The following is a 24,271-nucleotide window of genomic DNA, read 5'->3' on the forward strand; positions in this document are numbered from 1 at the left end:
CTCTAATGGGTGGTATTGCCTCCTTTGGCAGAAACAACCTCAAGTAGGCGTTTCTTATAACTGTCTACCAGTCTCTGACATCGACTGGGAGAAATTTTTGCCCACTCCATGCAGAATTCTTTCAGCTGTGCGATGTTTGAGGGGTTTCTTGCATGCACAGCTCGTTTCAAATCCCTCCACAACATCTCGATGGGATTTAGATCCGGGCTTTGACTTGGCCATTCCAGAACCCTCCATTTCTTTCTTTTCAGCCATTCCTTGGTGGATTTACTGGTATGTTTAGGGTCATTGTCATGTTGCAAGGTCCACCTTTGGCTTAGCTTCAACTTTCCGACAGATGGCTTCACATTATCCTCAAGCACGCTCTGGTACAATGAAGAATTCATAGTGGATTCTATGATGGTGAGCTGCCCAGGCCCTGATGCAGCAAAGCTGCCCCAAACCATATTTCCACATCCATGCTTTACAGTTGGTATCAGGTTCTTGTGGTCAAATGCTGTCTTTGGTTTTTGCCAAACATGTCTTCTGGTACTGTGGCCAAATAGCTCTACCTTTGACTCATCTGTCCAGAGCACATTGTTCCAGAAGTGCTGGTCTTTGCCTCGGTGTTCATTGGCAAACTTTAGTCTTGCCCTGATGTTCTTTCTGGACAGCAAAGGTTTCCCCCTGGCACGCCTCCCATGCAGATCAAATTTGTGCAGCCTCTTTCTAATGGTAGACTCGTGCACTTTGACATCAACAGTGGCAAGAGCTACCTGTAGGTCCCGTGATGACATTCTGGGGTTCTTAGAGACTTCTTTCAGCATCTTGCGGTCTGCTCTTGGGCTGAACTTGCTGGGGCGGTCTGGCCTGAACAAGTTGGCAGTTGTTTGGAATCTTCTCCACTTGTAGATGATCTTCCGGACAGTCGAATGATTGATTTCAAATTGTTTGGAGATCTTTTTAAATCCCTTCCCAGTCTCGTAGGCATCTATAACCTTCTTTCTGAAGGCCTCAGAGAGCTCTTTTGATCTAGGCATGGTGACGCCGCACACTTCAACAACAAAGAGCAAACCAAACTAAATGTCTGAGGTTTAAATAAGACAGGTTCCTCCAAGATCCTCTCTAACGATGTTCTAATCATTTGCCCCTGAGCTGGTGCACCTGATTCTTATTTTAGGTATTTGAAGTAGTGATAAATGTAGGGGTGTACTTACTTTTTCCACATGCGAAAATTGCATTTATGTTTATTTAAATTATACAATGGACTAGAAAATGTAAATGTTTCATGATATTTGTTATATTATATCACCTTTATCTATCAATATTGTTGAAATGAAGATCAAATCGCTGTATGTTGAAATACTACTGTGTTCAAAAAGTGTCCGACCTTTATTTTTCGTGCGTAAAAAAAAAGAAGCTAGGGAGGCGTTGATTGGTGCACGTATGTAGGCGATCCTAATGCACACGCGTGAATTTTTTTCCCACCTGCAGAAGCTGTCATTCGACGGCAGACCGCCGATGAGTGAGGACATCTAAGTGAGCGCCGTCGGATTTTCGTTTTTGACAAAATGACGGAAAAACTTGAACAACGCTACTGCATCAAATTTTGTGTAAAGCTTGGCGATTCCTAAGTGGAAACGAGCCGCAAGATTCAACACCGTTCATTCCATTATGAAGGAGGATTTGGGCTTCAGGAGAATCTCAGCGAAGTTCGTACCAAAGCTGCTAACGATTGAGCAGAAGCAACTCCGTTTGGAGATCGCACAGGACATGCTGGAGACTGTGAACAGCGATCCCAGCTTCCTCAACACAGTGATCACTGGCGATGAGTCCTGGGTTTATGGGTACGACCCAGAAACCAAGTTGCAGTCATCACAATGGAAGCATCCAACATCCCCGAGGCCAAAAAAACACAAAATTTGATGCAGTAGCGTTGTTCAAGTTTTTCCGTCATTTTGTCAAAAACGAAAATCCGACGGCGCTCACTTACATGTCCTCACTCATCGGTGGTCTGCCGTCAAATGACAGCTTCTGCAGGTGGGAAAAAATTCACGCGTGTGCATTAGGATCGCCTACATACGTGCACCAATCAACGCCTCCCTCGCTTCTTTTTCTTTTACGCACGAAAAATAAAGGTCGGATACTTTTTGAACACACTACGTATGTTGAAAAAGTCAAAACTTTACATGGGGTGTACTTACTTTTTCACGTGACTGTATATACTGAATATATCTTGTTTGTAGGAGAGTAGTGATAACCGCATTTGCCAGATGAGAGTGAGGATTATTATGCACTGGAATTGCATCCTGAGACTAAATGTGTCCGTGGGCTGCATATTGCCTCTCTCCCTTTGTTTCCGAACAAGTCGACAGATGAAATGGAGAGACACAATCGTTGTGGGGGGAATGAGGGGCACAGGAGGATCTGGGGTGGACAAGATGGATACAGAAGCAAACTCTCAGGAAGGAAAAACTGGGAATTTGGAAATGGGGGTGGGAGGAATGAGGGCCATGTTGGTGGATAGGAGTTTAGGTGAGCCAAGGAAGAACGTTGAACGATGCATGATGCCTAGTTTGTGGCTGGCTTTGGAGGCCAACTTTGAAATCCGGTTTGTCCAAGAAAGATCATAACTGATGGTGAGACTCAGGAGTTTGAGTGACTGAACTTCCTCGAGAGGATTGTTAAGAAAGTAGATAGGAGGGTTTGCCATACAGTCCTTTTGGAGTGAGATAGTGAGATTTGTCAGGATTGAAAGACCTATTCCGAGTGTTTGACCAGCTTGTGATTTTGTCAAGGTCTGAAGAGGGAAGAGTCACGGCAGAGGTTGGACTCCTCGGCAAATAAATGAAGAGGATTTTTCCAGAAAGTTAGAGAGATCATTTATGAAGATTAGGACTAGGGCTGGGCCCAGAACACTGCTTCCAGCCTTAACAGGGTGAGGAGATGAAAGGATTCTGTTGAAAGCCACATGTTGGCTGTGAGAGTAGAGGAAGTCAGTAAGTCATGTCGTTGCTCATGGATGCCATGGGCAGCCAGTTTGGAAAGAAAGGCAGGATGCAAGACTGTATAGAAAGTTCAAGATATGTCTTCGGACGCGGCCTTAATCTTATGTCCAGAGGTGTAGTGCCCGACAAAAATATCGGCCGTGATGTCGTCGCCAAATCCTATCTACCGTCGCATCACATTTTAACATGACACAAACTATTTGAGTCCTCAAATTGAGTGATAAATGAAGTATGTACCTTTTACCATGACCAATAAAAGATATGCCCATTTTACCACACATATGCACACATCCGTACACACATCCGTACACACATCCGTACACACATCCGTACACACATCCGTACACACATCCGTACACACATCCGTACACATACAGTCACGTGAAAAAGTAAGTACACCCCATGTAAAGTTTTGACTTTTTCAACATATTTCAACATACAGCTATTTGATCTTCATTTCAACAATATTGATAGATAAAGGTGATATAATATAACAAATATCATGAAACATTTACATTTTGTAGTCCATTGTATAATTTAAATAAACATAAATGCAAATTTCGCATGTGGAAAAAGTAAGTACACCCTTGGCTCTAATAGGTGGTATTGCCCCCTTTGGCAGAAACAACCTCAAGTAGGTGTTTCTTATAACTGTCTAACAGTCTCTGACATCGACTGGGAGAAATTTTTGCCCACTCCTCCATGCAGAATTCTTTCAGCTGTGCGATGTTTGAGGGGTTTCTTGCATGCACAGCTCGTTTCAAATCCCCCCACAACATCTCGATGGGATTTAGATCCGGGCTTTGACTTAGCCATTCCAGAACCCTCCATTTCTTTCTTTTTAGCCATTCAATTTCCTCAAACTTAACTATGATAAATCTGAAATAATCATCATTGGCCCAAAAACGCTCACCAAATCCACCCATAACTCTGCCCTCAACATCGACGGTTTCCCAGTATCCACCTCACCTCACATCCGGAATCTTGGCATCTTCTTTGACCAAACCCTCTCATTCGACAAATACACTAAACAGATCACAAAGACAGCCTTCTTTCACCTGAAAAACATCGCCCGTCTCCGTCCATCCCTCTCCTCCAAGGCTGCAGAAACCCTCATCCACGCCTTCATCACTTCCCGTCTGGACTACTGCACAGCCTCCTCTATGGTTCACCCTCAATAATCACCAATAAACTCCAATACATTCAGAACTCCGCTGCCCGTCTACTCACCCATTCCCGGACCCGTGACCACATCACCCCCGTCCTTTACAAGCTTCACTGGCTCCCCATCCCCCAGAGAATCTAGTACAAAATCCTCCTCTTGACCTACAAAGCCCTCCATAACCTGGCCCCATCCTACCTGACTGACCTCCTCTCCAGACACACTTCCACCTGCAACCTCCACTCTGCTGTTACCAACCTCCTGACCCCCCCCCCCCGTCCGGACCAAATTCAGATCCTGGGGGGACAGGGCCTTCTCCATCGCTGCTCCCACCCTCTGGAACTCACTACCTCACACCATCAGAGACTCCTCCTCACTCACCACATTCAAAACATCACTCAAGACCCACCTGTTCAACACTGCATTCAACATTTAACCCACAGCATTTAACCCCTGACTATCTCTTCTCCTTCTCCTTCCTTTTGCTTTGATTATTTACCTATTGGTTTGTGGCTTTTTGCACTTGTTTTTTGTACTCTGTCAAAGCGCCTTTGGGCTTCTTGAAAAGCGCTATATAAAATAAATGTATTATTATGATTATTATTATTATTATTATTATTATTCCTTGGTGGATTTACTGGTATGTTTAGGGTCATTGTCTGGAGTGTGGCTCGTACCGAGTGATAAAGTTATTGGAGCATGGAATGAAGGTATTGGAAAGGGTGTTGGAGAGGAGGATAAGGAAGAAAGTGAAGATCGATGAAATGCAGTTTGGATTCATGCCAGGAAGAGGAACGACAGACGTGCTTTTCATTGTGAGGCAGTTGCAGGAGAAGTACATGGAGAAGAGGAAGAAGTTGTTTCTTGGGTTTGTTGATCTGGAGAAAGCATTCGATCGGGTTCCACGCAAAGTATTGACATGGGCATTGAGGAAGTTAGGAGTGGAGGAATGGTTGATCAGAGTAGTGATGGCAACGTACAAAAGAGCGCGCACAGCTGTAAGGACGAAGGACGGGAACAGTGGTGAGTTTGAGGTGAAGGTGGGAGTGCATCAAGGGTTGGTACTAAGTCCACTACTATTTGTAGCTGTGATGGAGGTGCTGGCTCGGAACGTAAAGGAGGGTTTACCGTGGGAGTTGTTGTATGCAGATGATCTGGTGTTGATTGCGGAAAGTATAGATGGACTGAAGGAAAAGATGAACACGTGGAAGGAATGTATGGAGACGAAAGGTCTGAAGGTGAATATCGGAAAGACGAAGGTGATGGCAAGTGGTAAAGCATGTGGTGAGGTGGAAAGAACTGGGAAGTGGCCCTGTGCTGTGTGTAGGAAGGGTGTCGGAGTGAACTCCATTCAGTGTACAATGTGCGCTGAGTGGGTTCATCAAAAATGTAGTGGTCTGAGAGGGTCATTAACCAGTGTGGCAGCTACATTCAAATTTAAGGTGTGCACAGAGGGAGCTGCAGATGGAGGAAATGTTGAGTTGGATCTTGGAGACGGCATGAAGCTGGAAGGTGTGAAAACATTTTGCTACCTCGGAGACATGCTGAATGGAGAAGGTGGATCAGACTCGGCAACGGTTGCTCGAGTGAGATGTGCATGAAAGAAGTTTCGGGAATTGAGTGGCGTGCTGATGATGAGGGGAGTCTCATTGAAGCTGAAGGCAAAGGTGTATGCTGCATGTGTGAGAAGTGTTATGATTTATGGGAGCGAGACATGGGTAATGAACGTAGAGCAGCAACGAAGGTTGGAAAGGGTGGAAATGCGAATGGTTCGACGGATGTGTGGAGTATCGTTGAGAGAGAGGAAGACAAATGATGAATTGCGAAAGATGATGGGAATAGAGCCTGTGATTGATGCTGTGAAGAGGAACAGGTTGAGATGGTTTGGTCATGTGTTGAGGAAGGATGAAAGTGACTGGTTGAGAAGAGTGATGGAAATGAATGTAGAAGGAAGTAGAAGATGGGGAAGACCGAGAAAGACTTGGCTAAAGATGGTGGAAGAAGAAATGCGGGCAAGGGGGTTAACAAGGAGAGATGCAGAAAATAGGGCAAAATGGAGAAGATTGTCATGGGGACCGCAAGGCTAACCCCCGCTCTAGCAGGGAAAATGGCCTTTAAAATGCATGTTGTTGTTGTTGTTGTTGTTTAGGGTCATTGTCATGTTGCAAGGTCCACCTTCGGTTGAGCTTCAACTTTCCGACAGATGGCCTGACATTATCCTCAAGCACCCTCTGGTACAATGAAGAATTCATAGTGGATTCTATGATGGTGAGCTGCCCAGGCCCTGATGCAGCAAAGCTGCCCCAAACCATAATATTTCCACCACCATGCTTTACAGTTGGTATCAGGTTCTTGTGGTCAAATGCTGTCTTTGGTTTTTGCCAAACATGTCTTCTGGTACTGTGGCCAAATAGCTCTACCTTTGACTCATCTGTCCAGAGCACATTGTTCCAGAAGTGCTGGTCTTTGCCTCGGTGTTCATTGGCAAACTTTAGTCTTGCCCTGATGTTCTTTCTGGACAGCAAAGGTTTCCCCCTGGCACGCCTCCCATGCAGATCAAATTTGTGCAGCCTCTTTCTAATGGTAGACTCGTGCACTTTGACATCAACAGTGGCAAGAGCTACCTGTAGGTCCCGTGATGACATTCTGGGGTTCTTAGAGACTTCTTTCAGCATCTTGCGGTCTGCTCTTGGGCTGAACTTGCTGGGGCGGTCTGGCCTGAACAAGTTGGCAGTTGTTTGGAATCTTCTCCACTTGTAGATGATCTTCCGGACAGTCGAATGATTGATTTCAAATTGTTTGGAGATCTTTTTAAATCCCTTCCCAGTCTCGTAGGCATCTATAACCTTCTTTCTGAAGGCCTCAGAGAGCTCTTTTGATCTAGGCATGGTGACGCCGCACACTTCAACAACAAAGAGCAAACCAAACTAAATGTCTGAGGTTTAAATAAGACAGGTTCCTCCAAGATCCTCTCTAACGATGTTCTAATCATTTGCCCCTGAGCTGGTGCACCTGATTCTTATTTTAGGTATTTGAAGTAGTGATAAATGTAGGGGTGTACTTACTTTTTCCACATGCGAAAATTGCATTTATGTTTATTTAAATTATACAATGGACTAGAAAATGTAAATGTTTCATGATATTTGTTATATTATATCACCTTTATCTATCAATATTGTTGAAATGAAGATCAAATCGCTGTATGTTGAAATACTACTGTGTTCAAAAAGTGTCCGACCTTTATTTTTCGTGCGTAAAAAAAAAGAAGCTAGGGAGGCGTTGATTGGTGCACGTATGTAGGCGATCCTAATGCACACGCGTGAATTTTTTTCCCACCTGCAGAAGCTGTCATTCGACGGCAGACCGCCGATGAGTGAGGACATCTAAGTGAGCGCCGTCGGATTTTCGTTTTTGACAAAATGACGGAAAAACTTGAACAACGCTACTGCATCAAATTTTGTGTAAAGCTTGGCGATTCCTAAGTGGAAACGATCCGCAAGATTCAACACCGTTCATTCCATTATGAAGGAGGATTTGGGCTTCAGGAGAATCTCAGCGAAGTTCGTACCAAAGCTGCTAACGATTGAGCAGAAGCAACTCCGTTTGGAGATCGCACAGGACATGCTGGAGACTGTGAACAGCGATCCCAGCTTCCTCAACACAGTGATCACTGGCGATGAGTCCTGGGTTTATGGGTACGACCCAGAAACCAAGTTGCAGTCATCACAATGGAAGCATCCAACATCCCCGAGGCCAAAAAAACACAAAATTTGATGCAGTAGCGTTGTTCAAGTTTTTCCGTCATTTTGTCAAAAACGAAAATCCGACGGCGCTCACTTACATGTCCTCACTCATCGGCGGTCTGCCGTCAAATGACAGCTTCTGCAGGTGGGAAAAAATTCACGCGTGTGCATTAGGATCGCCTACATACGTGCACCAATCAACGCCTCCCTCGCTTCTTTTTCTTTTACGCACGAAAAATAAAGGTCGGATACTTTTTGAACACACTACGTATGTTGAAAAAGTCAAAACTTTACATGGGGTGTACTTACTTTTTCACGTGACTGTATATACTGAATATATCTTGTTTGTAGGAGAGTAGTGATAACCGCATTTGCCAGATGAGAGTGAGGATTATTATGCACTGGAATTGCATCCTGAGACTAAATGTGTCCGTGGGCTGCATATTGCCTCTCTCCCTTTGTTTCCGAACAAGTCGACAGATGAAATGGAGAGACACAATCGTTGTGGGGGGAATGAGGGGCACAGGAGGATCTGGGGTGGACAAGATGGATACAGAAGCAAACTCTCAGGAAGGAAAAACTGGGAATTTGGAAATGGGGGTGGGAGGAATGAGGGCCATGTTGGTGGATAGGAGTTTAGGTGAGCCAAGGAAGAACGTTGAACGATGCATGATGCCTAGTTTGTGGCTGGCTTTGGAGGCCAACTTTGAAATCCGGTTTGTCCAAGAAAGATCATAACTGATGGTGAGACTCAGGAGTTTGAGTGACTGAACTTCCTCGAGAGGATTGTTAAGAAAGTAGATAGGAGGGTTTGCCATACAGTCCTTTTGGAGTGAGATAGTGAGATTTGTCAGGATTGAAAGACCTATTCCGAGTGTTTGACCAGCTTGTGATTTTGTCAAGGTCTGAAGAGGGAAGAGTCACGGCAGAGGTTGGACTCCTCGGCAAATAAATGAAGAGGATTTTTCCAGAAAGTTAGAGAGATCATTTATGAAGATTAGGACTAGGACTGGGCCCAGAACACTGCTTCCAGCCTTAACAGGGTGAGGAGATGAAAGGATTCTGTTGAAAGCCACATGTTGGCTGTGAGAGTAGAGGAAGTCAGTAAGTCATGTCGTTGCTCATGGATGCCATGGGCAGCCAGTTTGGAAAGAAAGGCAGGATGCAAGACTGTATAGAAAGTTCAAGATATGTCTTCGGACGCGGCCTTAATCTTATGTCCAGAGGTGTAGTGCCCGACAAAAATATCGGCCGTGATGTCGTCGCCAAATCCTATCTACCGTCGCATCACATTTTAACATGACACAAACTATTTGAGTCCTCAAATTGAGTGATAAATGAAGTATGTACCTTTTACCATGACCAATAAAAGATATGCCCATTTTACCACACATATGCACACATCCATACACACATCCGTACACACATCCGTACACACATCCGTACACACATCCGTACACACATCCGTACACACATCCGTACACACATCCGTACACATAGTCACGTGAAAAAGTAAGTACACCCCATGTAAAGTTTTGACTTTTTCAACATATTTCAACATACAGCTATTTGATCTTCATTTCAACAATATTGATAGATAAAGGTGATATAATATAACAAATATCATGAAACATTTACATTTTGTAGTCCATTGTATAATTTAAATAAACATAAATGCAAATTTCGCATGTGGAAAAAGTAAGTACACCCTTGGCTCTAATAGGTGGTATTGCCCCCTTTGGCAGAAACAACCTCAAGTAGGTGTTTCTTATAACTGTCTAACAGTCTCTGACATCGACTGGGAGAAATTTTTGCCCACTCCTCCATGCAGAATTCTTTCAGCTGTGCGATGTTTGAGGGGTTTCTTGCATGCACAGCTCGTTTCAAATCCCCCCACAACATCTCGATGGGATTTAGATCCGGGCTTTGACTTAGCCATTCCAGAACCCTCCATTTCTTTCTTTTTAGCCATTCAATTTCCTCAAACTTAACTATGATAAATCTGAAATAATCATCATTGGCCCAAAAACGCTCACCAAATCCACCCATAACTCTGCCCTCAACATCGACGGTTTCCCAGTATCCACCTCACCTCACATCCGGAATCTTGGCATCTTCTTTGACCAAACCCTCTCATTCGACAAATACACTAAACAGATCACAAAGACAGCCTTCTTTCACCTGAAAAACATCGCCCGTCTCCGTCCATCCCTCTCCTCCAAGGCTGCAGAAACCCTCATCCACGCCTTCATCACTTCCCGTCTGGACTACTGCACAGCCTCCTCTATGGTTCACCCTCAATAATCACCAATAAACTCCAATACATTCAGAACTCCGCTGCCCGTCTACTCACCCATTCCCGGACCCGTGACCACATCACCCCCGTCCTTTACAAGCTTCACTGGCTCCCCATCCCCCAGAGAATCTAGTACAAAATCCTCCTCTTGACCTACAAAGCCCTCCATAACCTGGCCCCATCCTACCTGACTGACCTCCTCTCCAGACACACTTCCACCTGCAACCTCCACTCTGCTGTTACCAACCTCCTGACCCCCCCCCCCCACCCCCCCCCCCCCCCCGTCCGGACCAAATTCAGATCCTGGGGGGACAGGGCCTTCTCCATCGCTGCTCCCACCCTCTGGAACTCACTACCTCACACCATCAGAGACTCCTCCTCACTCACCACATTCAAAACATCACTCAAGACCCACCTGTTCAACACTGCATTCAACATTTAACCCACAGCATTTAACCCCTGACTATCTCTTCTCCTTCTCCTTCCTTTTGCTTTGATTATTTACCTATTGGTTTGTGGCTTTTTGCACTTGTTTTTTGTACTCTGTCAAAGCGCCTTTGGGCTTCTTGAAAAGCGCTATATAAAATAAATGTATTATTATGATTATTATTATTATTATTATTATTATTCCTTGGTGGATTTACTGGTATGTTTAGGGTCATTGTCTGGAGTGTGGCTCGTACCGAGTGATAAAGTTATTGGAGCATGGAATGAAGGTATTGGAAAGGGTGTTGGAGAGGAGGATAAGGAAGAAAGTGAAGATCGATGAAATGCAGTTTGGATTCATGCCAGGAAGAGGAACGACAGACGTGCTTTTCATTGTGAGGCAGTTGCAGGAGAAGTACATGGAGAAGAGGAAGAAGTTGTTTCTTGGGTTTGTTGATCTGGAGAAAGCATTCGATCGGGTTCCACGCAAAGTATTGACATGGGCATTGAGGAAGTTAGGAGTGGAGGAATGGTTGATCAGAGTAGTGATGGCAACGTACAAAAGAGCGCGCACAGCTGTAAGGACGAAGGACGGGAACAGTGGTGAGTTTGAGGTGAAGGTGGGAGTGCATCAAGGGTTGGTACTAAGTCCACTACTATTTGTAGCTGTGATGGAGGTGCTGGCTCGGAACGTAAAGGAGGGTTTACCGTGGGAGTTGTTGTATGCAGATGATCTGGTGTTGATTGCGGAAAGTATAGATGGACTGAAGGAAAAGATGAACACGTGGAAGGAATGTATGGAGACGAAAGGTCTGAAGGTGAATATCGGAAAGACGAAGGTGATGGCAAGTGGTAAAGCATGTGGTGAGGTGGAAAGAACTGGGAAGTGGCCCTGTGCTGTGTGTAGGAAGGGTGTCGGAGTGAACTCCATTCAGTGTACAATGTGCGCTGAGTGGGTTCATCAAAAATGTAGTGGTCTGAGAGGGTCATTAACCAGTGTGGCAGCTACATTCAAATTTAAGGTGTGCACAGAGGGAGCTGCAGATGGAGGAAATGTTGAGTTGGATCTTGGAGACGGCATGAAGCTGGAAGGTGTGAAAACATTTTGCTACCTCGGAGACATGCTGAATGGAGAAGGTGGATCAGACTCGGCAACGGTTGCTCGAGTGAGATGTGCATGAAAGAAGTTTCGGGAATTGAGTGGCGTGCTGATGATGAGGGGAGTCTCATTGAAGCTGAAGGCAAAGGTGTATGCTGCATGTGTGAGAAGTGTTATGATTTATGGGAGCGAGACATGGGTAATGAACGTAGAGCAGCAACGAAGGTTGGAAAGGGTGGAAATGCGAATGGTTCGACGGATGTGTGGAGTATCGTTGAGAGAGAGGAAGACAAATGATGAATTGCGAAAGATGATGGGAATAGAGCCTGTGATTGATGCTGTGAAGAGGAACAGGTTGAGATGGTTTGGTCATGTGTTGAGGAAGGATGAAAGTGACTGGTTGAGAAGAGTGATGGAAATGAATGTAGAAGGAAGTAGAAGATGGGGAAGACCGAGAAAGACTTGGCTAAAGATGGTGGAAGAAGAAATGCGGGCAAGGGGGTTAACAAGGAGAGATGCAGAAAATAGGGCAAAATGGAGAAGATTGTCATGGGGACCGCAAGGCTAACCCCCGCTCTAGCAGGGAAAATGGCCTTTAAAATGCATGTTGTTGTTGTTGTTGTTGTTTAGGGTCATTGTCATGTTGCAAGGTCCACCTTCGGTTGAGCTTCAACTTTCCGACAGATGGCCTGACATTATCCTCTAGCACCCTCTGGTACAATGAAGAATTCATAGTGGATTCTATGATGGTGAGCTGCCCAGGCCCTGATGCAGCAAAGCTGCCCCAAACCATAATATTTCCACCACCATGCTTTACAGTTGGTATCAGGTTCTTGTGGTCAAATGCTGTCTTTGGTTTTTGCCAAACATGTCTTCTGGTACTGTGGCCAAATAGCTCTACCTTTGACTCATCTGTCCAGAGCACATTGTTCCAGAAGTGCTGGTCTTTGCCTCGGTAGTTCATTGGCAAACTTTAGTCTTGCCCTGATGTTCTTTCTGGACAGCAAAGGTTTCCTCCTGGCACACCTCCCATGTGGATCAAATGTGTGCAGCCTCTTTGTAATGTTAGACTCATGCACTTTGACATCAACAGTGGCAAGAGCTACCTGTAGGTCCCGTGATGACATTCTGGGGTTCTTAGAGACTTTTTTCAGCATCTTGCAGTCTGCTCTCGGGCTTAACTTGCTGGGGCGGCCTGGCCTGAACAAGTTGGCAGTTGTTTGGAATCTTCTCTACTTGTAGATGATCTTCCGGACAGTCGAATGATTGATTTCAAATTGTTTGGAGATCTTTTGAAATCCCTTCCCAGACTCATAGGCATTTATAACCTTCTTTCTGAAGGCCTCAGAGAGCTCTTTTGATCTCGGCATGGTGACGCTGCACACTTCAACAACAAAGAGCAAACCAAACTAAATGTCTGAGGTTTAAATAATACAGGTTCCTCCAAGAACCTCTCTCATGATGTTCTAATCATTTGCACCTGAGCTGGTGCACCTGATTCTAATTTTAGGTATTTGAAGTAGTGATAAATGTCGGGGTGGACTTACTTTTTCCACATGCGAAATTTGCATTTATGTTTATTTAAATTATACAATGGACTACAAAATGTAAATACAACAAAACAACATGCATTTTAAGGCCATGTTCCCTGCTAGAGCGGGGGTTAGCCTTGCGGTCCCCATGACAATCTTCTCCATTTTGCCCTATTTTCTGCATCTCTCCTTGTTAACCCCCTTGCCCGCATTTCTTCTTCCACCATCTTTAGCCAAGTCTTTCTCGGTCTTCCCCGTCCTCTACTTCCTTCTACATTAACTTCCATCACGCTTCTCAACCAGTCACTTTCATCCTTCCTCAATACATGACCAAACCATCTCAACCTGTTCCTCTTCACAGCATCAATCACAGGCAATATTCCCATCATCTTTCGCAATTCATCATTTGTCTTCCTCTCTCTCAACGATACTCCGCACATCCATCGAACCATTCGCATTTCCACCCTTTCCAGCCTTCGTTGCTGCTCTACGTTCATTACCCATGTCTCGCTCCCATAAATCATAACACTTCTCACACATGCAGCATACACCTTTCCCTTCAGCTTCAGCGACACTCTCCTCATCAGCACGCCACTCAGTTCCCGAAACTTCTTCCATGCACATCTCACTCGAGCAACCGTTGCCGAGTCTGATCCACCTTCTCCATTCAGCATGTCTCCGAGGTAGCAAAATGTTTTCACACCTTCCAGCTTCACGCCGTCTCCAAGATCCAACTCAACATTTCCTCCATCTGCAGCTCCCTCTGTGCACACCTTACATTTGAATGTAGCTGCCACACTGGTTAATGACCCTCTCAGACCACTACATTTTTGATGAACCCACTCAGCACACATTGTACATTGAATGGAGTTCCCTCCGACACCCTTCCTACACACAGCACACGGCCACTTCCCAGTTCTTTCCACCTCACCACATGCTTTACCACTTGCCATCACCTTTGTCTTTCCGATATTCACCTTCAGACCTTTTGTCTCCATACATTCCTTCCACTTGTTCATCTTTTCCTTCAGTCCATCCATACTTTCCGCAATCAACACCAGATCATCTGCATACAACAACTCCCACGGTAAACCCTCCTTTACGGTCTGAGCCAGCACCTCCATCACAGCTACAAATAGTAGTGGACTTAGTACCGACCCCTGATGCACTCCCACCTTCACCTCAAACTCACCACTGTTCCCGTCCTTCGTCCTTACAGCTGTGCGTGCTCTTTTGTACATTGCCATCACTACTCTGATCAACCATTCCTCCACTCCTAACTTCCTCAATGCCCATGTCAATACTTTGCGTGGAACCCTATCGAATGCTTTCTCCAGATCAACAAACCCAAAAAACAACTTCTTCCTCTTATCCATGTACTTCTCCTGCAACTGCCTCACAATGAAAAGCGCATCTGTCGTTCCTCTTCCTGGCATAAATCCAAACTGCATTTCGTCGATCTTCACTTTCTTCCTTATCCTCCTCTCCAACACCCTTTCCAATACCTTCATTCCATGCTCCAATAACTTTATCGCTCGGTACGAGCCACACTCCAGAGGGTCACCTTTCCCCTTGTGTAGAGGGGCGAGGGTACTCAGTTCCCAAACCACTGGGAATGCGGCCTTCTTTCACCACCAAATTACAGATCTCTGTCATTCTCTTCACACCCCAACTTCCTGCTGCCTTCAACATATCTCCCACAACTCCCGTCGGCCCTCCCGCTTTTCCACTCTTCATTGCTTTTATCGCTTCCTCAACTTCCTTCTCAGTTATCTTCTCTGCCGGTCCTAAAACTGGGTTACTCTCTATGTTGCCATCCCATTCATTCTCTGTATTCAACAGCATTTCCATATATCTTTTCCATCTTCCATTAATTCCATCTGGGTCGACAACGATTTGTCCCACTTCATCCTTCAAGCAACTCACCCCCATCACATCACACCTCTCTTTCGCTATCTGCTTTGCAATCCTGAATACTGCTTTCTGACCCTCTTCCGAATCCAAGCGTTCTCCGAACATTTTCCTACATGCCTCCTGCGCCTTTGCTACCTCTTTCTTTGCAGCCTTCCTGGCTGCCTTATAACTTTCATGCTCTGCTGTTTCTGCTCCCGTACCCTTCGCCTTCTGCCACTCTTTGAACTTCTTCCTCTTCTCATCAATCCTCTTTCCAACCTCAACATCCCACCACCATGTTTCCGAGTGCCTCGGTGGTCCTTTTGTCCATCCACATACCTCACCAACGGCTCCCAACAGACTAGCTTTCATTGACATCCAACCACTTTCAAGCTCAACCACATCATCCTCTACCCTACTCAGCCTCTCTTTTAATGCCTCCCTTACTGTCACCTCTTTCAACCTCCACACCTTCATTCTCAGTTGGTACTTCACCCGCCGAGCTCTCCTCGCACCTTTCGCCCTTATGTCGCAGACAACCAAGTGGTGCTGTGAAACAGCCTCCTCCCCCGGGATCACCTTTGTGTCCCGGAGGTGCCCCCTATCTCGCCGACGCACCATCAGGTAGTCAACGGTTGTCGTCGATCCACCTGACGTGTATGTAACAAGCTTATTGTCCTCTTTCTGGAACTGAGTATTACAAATCAACAAATCAGCTCCATCAGCAAACTCCAAAATCCTTTCACCTTCTCCATTTCTCACACCATATCCGTAACCCCCATGAACTCCCTCAAAACCATCCATACTCCTTCCCACATGTCCATTCAGGTCTCCTCCCACCACAACAACTTCCTCATCTTTCACGTTTTCCATCAGCTTCTCTATCGCACACCAGAACTTGTCTTTCTCTTCATCGCTTCGACCAACCTTCGGAGCATATCCCGAGATGACGTTCACCAAGAGCTTTCCAATCATCATTTTCACCATCATCAACCTATCACTCACTCTAGTCACACTCACCACACTGTCTACAAACTCCTCAGAAAACAGGACACCAACACCATTCACGCCCTCCGGGCACCCTTGCCACACAAACTTGTATTTCTGTCCCTGCCTACCCTTCACCATTCTCACACCACTTCCCTTCCATCTCGTCTCTTGCACACAACATATGTCCACTCTTCTTCTGACCAATACTTCCACCACTTCTCCTGATCTCCCTGTCATTGTCCCCACATTCCATGTCCCAAACCTCAGAAACCGATCTCCACTTCGGGCTGCACCCTGCCCATATGTACTTGTGATTGTCATGGTTCTCTTTTTGAGGCAATGTTTTTATGGCCGGATGCCCTTCCTGACGCCAAGCCTCTTAGTCGTCTCTTACGACACGCAGGGATACGGTGTACCTATTCTGACCAGGGTACACACTGGGAAACGTTTAAAACATGTAAATTCTGGGGGTGGGGGGGGGGGGGGGAGGGGGAGGCGTCAGCATCACGGCTGCGGTTTAAACATATTCCAACAATATCCAAACAGAACGATGAAAAAAAAAAAAAATCCGGGAAAAGTCTCCAAGCGAGAACGTCGATTTGAGAAAGAAGGAGCAGAGGCGGAAGAAAACGAGATACAGGGGGCGGGGCACAAGCCGAGACGAGGAGGAGAGCGAACAAGCACGTGTCCGGGAGGAGAGAAAGAATCAATATAGAATTCTTTGTCTAGGGAGGTGAGGTGAGGGGGAGAAAACAAAATAAAAGAAACAAGCTATACAGCGAAGGAAATAACCCAAACCGACAAAACACCGACGGGGGGAGGGAAGCCCCAAGTCACCAGGCCGCGCACGAGGTACGACTCAGAAAACGATTAACTACACACAAGTTTGCACGAACCACAAACCAACACCAACTAGAAACACACAATAACACGTACACAGCAAAATAACCAGTGGAAATTTGACAAAGAATGGGAAAACACTACATATGGAACACTACATTTGACACTACATTTGACATTTGACAAAACTACACTACATTACAAACACTACATTTGACAAACACTACATAAACACACTACAATGGACTACAAAATGTAAATGTATCATGATATTTGTTATATTATATCACCTTTATCTTTCAATATTGTTGAAATGAAGATCAAATAGTTGTATGTTGAAATATGTTGAAAAAGTCAACTTTACATGAGGTGTACTTACTTTTTCACGTGACTGTACAATGTACATACACATACATACATACACATACGTACATACACAATTACACATACACACACACATACATATATGCACACATTCGCACACTTGCACACATACTCTACGTTCTCTGCTCACCTGCGCTCTCTCTCTCTGCTCACTTCAGACTCTCTGCTCAACCTTCACTCCTTCATTCCTCTTTTCTCCTACCTCTGGAAGAAACTCCCCACTCCCTTCAATCCCACTCCCCCCACCAGGTCTTTAAAACAGCTGTCTACAACCATCTCTTATCTTCCCCCATCCAAAACCTTGATCTTTTCTACCCCCGTTAATTCACCCCAGACCCACTTTTTTTTGAAATACCGACTTCTCTCCTGGGAGTTCTAGCAGTGTACATGTGTTTTATACCTCTCCCACCCCAACCCCCTCCCCCCCCCCCCGCCTTCCTATGCCTCCTCCCACAGATCTCCCCATGTCCCTGCTCTCTGCTGTTGTACTTGTGTGCTTCCCTCTCTCTCCCCATCTTGTCTCACGCTCCCTTTTTTGTATGTTTAGTGTGTCCGTTTGTTCTTTTTGTGATTGATGTTAGCTCTTACATGAGCCTCGATCTTGCAGCCAAAAAAATAAATAAACGCCTAACCCACTTGCACACATGCACTCTTACACAAAATTTTAACAATCAACTATCATTACCTCCGCCACAGAAGGGGGATGGACGTTATGTTTACACGTCTTTTTGGTTCTGTCTGTGAGCAGGATATCTCAACATGTTATGGATGGATTCAGATGAAACTTGGTGGCCAAGTTGGGCGTGTGACAAGGACGAATTGATTTGATTTTGATTTTGGTTAAGGGTCGGATACAGAGCCGGCCTACTAGTGGGACACAAAATGTAAACTGTTGCTCGGCTGCGTTGCACCTCAAATCACGTTGCACCTCAAACAACAATTGCACCTCGACCCACGTTACACCTCGACCCATGTTACACCTCGACCCACATTACACCTCGACCCACGTTGCACCTTGACCCACGTTGCACCTTGACCCACGTTGCACCTTGACCCACGTTGCACCTTGACCCACGTTGCACCTTGACCCACGTTGCACCTTGACCCACGTTGCACCTTGACCCACGTTGCACCTTGACCCACGTTACACCTCGACCCACGTTACACCTCGACCCACGTTACACCTCGACCCACGTTGCACCTCGACCCACGTTGCACCTCGACCCACGTTGCACCTCGACCCACGTTGCACCTCGACCCACGTTGCACCTCGAGCCACGTTGCACCTCGACCCACGTTGCACCTCGACCCACGTTGCACCTCGACCCACGTTGCACCTCGACCCACGTTGCACCTTGACCCACGTTGCACCTTGACCCACGTTGCACCTTGACCCACGTTGCACCTTGACCCACGTTGCACCTTGACCCACGTTGCACCTTGACCCACGTTGCACCTTGACCCACGTTGCACCTTGACCCACGTTGCACCTTGACCGACGTTGCACCTTGACCGACGTTGCACCTTGACCCACGTTGCACCTTGACCCACGTTGCACCTTGACCCACGTTGCACCTCGACCCACGTTGCACCTTGACCCACGTTGCACCTCGACCCACGTTGCACCTCGACCCACGTTGCACCTCGACCCACGTTGCACCTCGACCCACGTTGCACCTCGACCCACGTTGCACCTCGACCCACGTTGCACCTCGACCCACGTTGCACCTTGACCCACGTTGCACCTTGACCCACGTTGCACCTTGACCCACGTTGCACCTTGACCCACGTTGCACCTTGACCCACGTTGCACCTTGACCCACGTTGCACCTTGACCCACGTTGCACCTTGACCCACGTTGCACCTTGACCCACGTTGCACCTTGACCCACGTTGCACCTTGACCCACGTTGCACCTTGACCCACGTTGCAACTAAACCTACATTGCGCTTCGAACAATAATTGCACCTGGAACAACAATTGCAACGATGAAACTAAACTGTTTCACCAACCACGTGCAATGAGGCAATGTTCTCGTGACATCTTGTGTGTGTGTGTGTGTGTGTGTGTGTGTGTGTGTGTGTGTGTGTGTGTGTGTGTGTGTGTGTGTGTGTGTGTGTGTGTGTGTGTGTGTGTGTGTGTGTGTGTGTGTGTGTGTGTGTGTGTGTGTGTGTGTGTGTGTGTGTGTGTGTGTGTGTGTGTGTGTGCGCGCGTGTGTGTGCGTGCGCGTGTGTGCGCGTGTGCGTGCGTGCATGCGCGCACATGCGAATTTCAGCTGTTTTAATAATCATGTATTGATGTGCTTATTCTCCACGACCTCCATTGTACAATGCTGTTTTCTAGCACATGAGGCACTGCTCAATGCTATCTTGGTAATACCCAGAATGCTTTGTGCCGCCGTGATGTCACCACTATAATTCCACATTCAGAAATCTGTCATTTTGCAATAGTCGAGAACAAAATTGTGAAGAGTAATCTTTTCATTGACTTCGTCGGTTAGTTCCAAAAGGGGTTTATGCAAAGAAAGACTATGAAACGGATGGATCATTTTAATGGGTTTGGATATGTCACAATCAGGGTGAGCAAAATGGCTGCCTGTTATGTGTATACTCTTTATTGCATTTCCTTGAATATATGACGTTCTCGATTTTCTCGTCCTTGTGAATGCGTAGACTCCACTGCACCTGGCTGCACTCAGTGGTAACCTGCTCACAGTTCAGCTCCTTTGTGAACAGGTAAAGATCTGTATTTTAACTTTGCGAACACATTTGTCTTCACGGGTGGATGGATTTGGTTAAGCGCACATGAAATCGAATAAAGTATTGATTAATACAGTAAAACCCCTTTATTATAGTCATAGCTACAAGAGCGTCGAATTAGATTATTATTTTCAGGAATATTGACTTATTGCTGCAAAGTTTTCTACTGTTGGTATCGTGTATGCTGTTCATGAATCCAAAGCTTGTATCAGCTAACCGTCGGGAGGAAATGATGTCATGTTGGTTCTGTGCTACAGGATCCTGTGGATCTACATGTACTGGATAAACAAGGAAACTCTCCACTTGACCTGGCTCGGGGACGGAGATACAACGGCATTCTACTTCACTTGAGTAGAGCACAAAAGTGTTCTTCCAGATATTCCATAAAGCTAGACCTCAGGTAGTGCGAGTACCATGCACCCCCCCCCCCCCCCCCAATTTCTCCCTCCCGCCCCCCTATCCCCCTCCCCACCAAAGCATCCGCCCCCGGCCTTCTCCTCCTGATTCACCCCCTCGTTGCTGTTGCATCTGCCTGTTGTACCTCTGACTCACTGTCGGTGCATTGCTTTTTACCCTTTGTCACCTCATTCTTCCATGAGCCTCGACTTTGCACACCAAAACGATGAAGCAGCTTCTATTGGGCTGATATTGGAAGCAGAGAAAACGTTATAATATAATCGGAATGACTGATGATAAGTGGACATGAAATACTTTTTTAATCGTGAAAAGGACATTTGCACTCAGCGCAAATATACATGCTCTGTCCATGTAAACAGGGAAGTAGATAATTATATATCGCCTTCTTTATCCAATGTGTACTCTTCCCTCAAGTATAGTGTCAGCTACTTCTAAAAATCTGTCTTTCTATGTTTCTTCTCCTTTCGTCTCTGTCTCTTGGGACGTGACCTGGTTTTGTTGTTGTTGTTGTTGTTGTTGTTGTTGTTGTTGTTGTTGTTGTTGTATAGCCCCGGCCAGTTCTCTCGCACAAGATCGCGGCACGAAGACAGCCGATCAATCTCACAGGAGCGACCCAGAGATACCCCACAACCAGGATGGTGTACCCCTGCCTTCACAAATTCAGGGCCATGACAGAGTTGGAGAGAGAGAGACAGAGACAAGAGGGACTTGCTGTCTGATCTCCGGAAAACATTTTGGAACACGTTCCCAAGCTCTCACAGTACGTGGCAGTGTAGTTGGCTGGAGAAATGTGTGGGATGAAATTGCTGTCCACAGAAAACATCTAATTTCTGACCCAAGAGGGAAGCCACCTAGTTTTCACCCGTTTCGGAAAACATGGAAGGCCTTTAATCAAATCCCATCGGGATATGGTTGCTGTGACCACTTGATGAACAAGTGGCGCATTGGGAGCTCCCCATGATGTGACTGCCATAACCCTGATCAAACAATGGACCACATAATAACATTCTGTCCTGGATACAAATTTGGGGGTGACATTGCTGTGATAAACTCTTCTCCTCAATAGCATTAGACTGGCTAACTTATCACAAGCTGGATTTATAATTGTTGCTCCAGATCCACCATACACAAGAAGAAGAACAGCTTGGAAAGACCTCTGACTCTTGGTACCCATTTATATGATGCTGCTTGTGTGCCTTCAATAGCCCTCTATGCATCGAGGTGGTTTGTCCATGTGAATCGCCTCTGCTTCTCGAACTTTCCCAAAGAATTGCTTCATTTGCTTGGCAATTGAGTTTGGTGCATGGTCCACATTGTAGGATTGTAGGTCCATGTAGGTCCATGGTGTTTGGTCCACATTGTAGGATTTGCCCACAATATACCTATTTCGCTCAACCACGTATTCGGCGCTGAATAGAGCATGTTACACTCGCTGAACATATTGCAGATAATTGCAAAAAGCCATGAACCTTGAATCTTTGCTTTTTCTTCTGCTTTATATCCATAAGAAACTTCTGCCTACTTAATGCCCCTGGGGATCCGATCCAAGTGAGTTAGTTCTTCTCTATATACAGAAGAGATTTCTTCCTATTTGATGCCCTTGGGGATCAGATCCAAGTCAGTTAGTTCTTCTTTATATACAGAAGAGATTTCTTCCTATTTGATGCCCTTGGGGATCCAAGTGAGTTGGTTCTTCTTTATATCCATAAGAAACTTCTGCCTATTTGATGCCCTTGGGGATCCAAGCGAGTTGGTTCTTCTCTATATACAGAAGAGATTTCTTCCTATTTGATGCCCTTGGGGATCCAAGTGAGTTAGTTCTTCTTTATATCCAGAAGAGATTTCTGCCCATTTGATGCCCTTGGGGATCCAAGTGAGTTAGTTCTTCTTTATATCCAGAAGAGATTTCTGCCTATTTGATGCCCTTGGGGATCCAAGTGAGTTAGTTCTTCTTTATATCCAGAAGAGATTTCTGCCCATTTGATGCCCTTGGGGATCCAAGTGAGTTAGTTCTTCTTTATATCCAGAAGAGATTTCTGCCTATTTGATGCCCTTGGGGATCCAAGTGAGTTGGTTCTTCTTTATATACAGAAGAGATTTCTGCCCATTTGATGCCCTTGGGGATCCAAGTGAGTTAGTTCTTCTTTATATCCAGAAGAGATTTCTTCCTATTTGATGCCCTTGGGGATCCAAGTGAGTTAGTTCTTCTTTATATCCAGAAGAGATTTCTGCCCATTTGATGCCCTTGGGGATCCAAGTGAGTTAGTTCTTCTTTATATCCAGAAGAGATTTCTGCCCATTTGATGCCCTTGGGGATCCAAGTGAGTTGGTTCTTCTCTATATACAGAAGAGATTTCTTCCTATTTGATGCCCTTGGGGATCCAAGTGAGTTGGTTCTTCTCTATATACAGAAGAGATTTCTTCCTATTTGATGCCCTTGGGGATCCAAGTGAGTTGGTTCTTCTCTATATACAGAAGAGATTTCTTCCTATTTGATGCCCTTGGGGATCCAAGTGAGTTGGTTCTTCTCTATATACAGAAGAGATTTCTTCCTATTTGATGCCCTTGGGGATCCAAGTGAGTTCGTTCTTCTTTATATCCAGAAGAGATTTCTGCCCATTTGATGCCCTTGGGGATCCAAGTGAGTTGGTTCTTCTTTATATCCAGAAGAGATTTCTGCCCATTTGATGCCCTTGGGGATCCAAGTGAGTTGGTTCTTCTTTATATCCAGAAGAGATTTCTTCCTATTTGATGCCCTTGGGGATCAGATCCAAGTCAGTTAGTTCTTCTTTATATACAGAAGAGATTTCTTCCTATTTGATGCCCTTGGGGATCCAAGTGAGTTAGTTCTTCTTTATATCCAGAAGAGATTTCTGCCTATTTGATGCCCCTGGGGATCCAAGTGAGTTGGTTCTTCGTCCAGAAGAGATTTTTGCCTATTTGATTCCCTTGGGGATCCAAGTGAGTTCGTTCTTCTTTATATCCAGAAGAGATTTCTGCCCATTTGATGCCCTTGGGGATCCAAGTGAGTTGGTTCTTCTTTATATCCAGAAGAGATTTCTGCCCATTTGATGCCCTTGGGGATCCAAGTGAGTTGGTTCTTCTTTATATCCAGAAGAGATTTCTTCCTATTTGATGCCCTTGGGGATCCAAGTGAGTTCGTTCTTCTTTATATCCAGAAGAGATTTCTGCCCATTTGATGCCCTTGGGGATCCAAGTGAGTTCGTTCTTCTTTATATCCAGAAGAGATTTCTGCCCATTTGATGCCCTTGGGGATCCAAGTGAGTTGGTTTTTCTTTATATCCAGAAGAGATTTCTGCCCATTTGATGCCCTTGGGGATCCAAGTGAGTTGGTTCTTCTTTATATCCAGAAGAGATTTTTGCCTATTTGATGCCCCCTGGGGATCCAAGTGAGTTGGTTCTTCTTTATATCCAGAAGAGATTTCTGCCCATTTGATGCCCTTGGGGATCCAAGTGAGTTGGTTCTTCTTTATATCCAGAAGAGATTTTTGCCTATTTGATGCCCCCTGGGGATCCAAGTGAGTTGGTTCTTCTTTATATCCAGAAGAGATTTCTGCCCATTTGATGCCCTTGGGGATCCAAGTGAGTTGGTTCTTCTTTATATCCAGAAGAGATTTTTGCCTATTTGATGCCCCCTGGGGATCCAAGTGAGTTAGTTCTTCTTTATATCCAGAAGAGATTTCTGCCTATTTGATGCCCCCTGGGGATCCAAGTGAGTTGGTT

General features: G+C 45.6%; 1 protein-coding gene across 1 annotated transcript in view; it reads left to right on the forward strand.

Annotated features, from left to right (window-relative positions):
- LOC137417687 (uncharacterized) overlaps positions 1–24,271 on the forward strand; it is a 41,873-nt gene that overhangs the window by 11,823 nt on the left and 5,779 nt on the right. Inside the window, exons 4-5 of the mRNA XM_068103587.2 lie at positions 20,024–20,086; positions 20,368–20,510. Of these exons, the coding sequence (XP_067959688.2) occupies positions 20,024–20,086; positions 20,368–20,510 (206 nt within the window). The remainder of the gene's footprint in view (positions 1–20,023; positions 20,087–20,367; positions 20,511–24,271) is intronic.

This window comes from Myxine glutinosa, chromosome 10 (genome assembly GCF_964187855.1).
Source record: "Myxine glutinosa chromosome 10, kmMyxGlut1.1, whole genome shotgun sequence".
NCBI lineage: Eukaryota > Metazoa > Chordata > Myxini > Myxiniformes > Myxinidae > Myxine > Myxine glutinosa.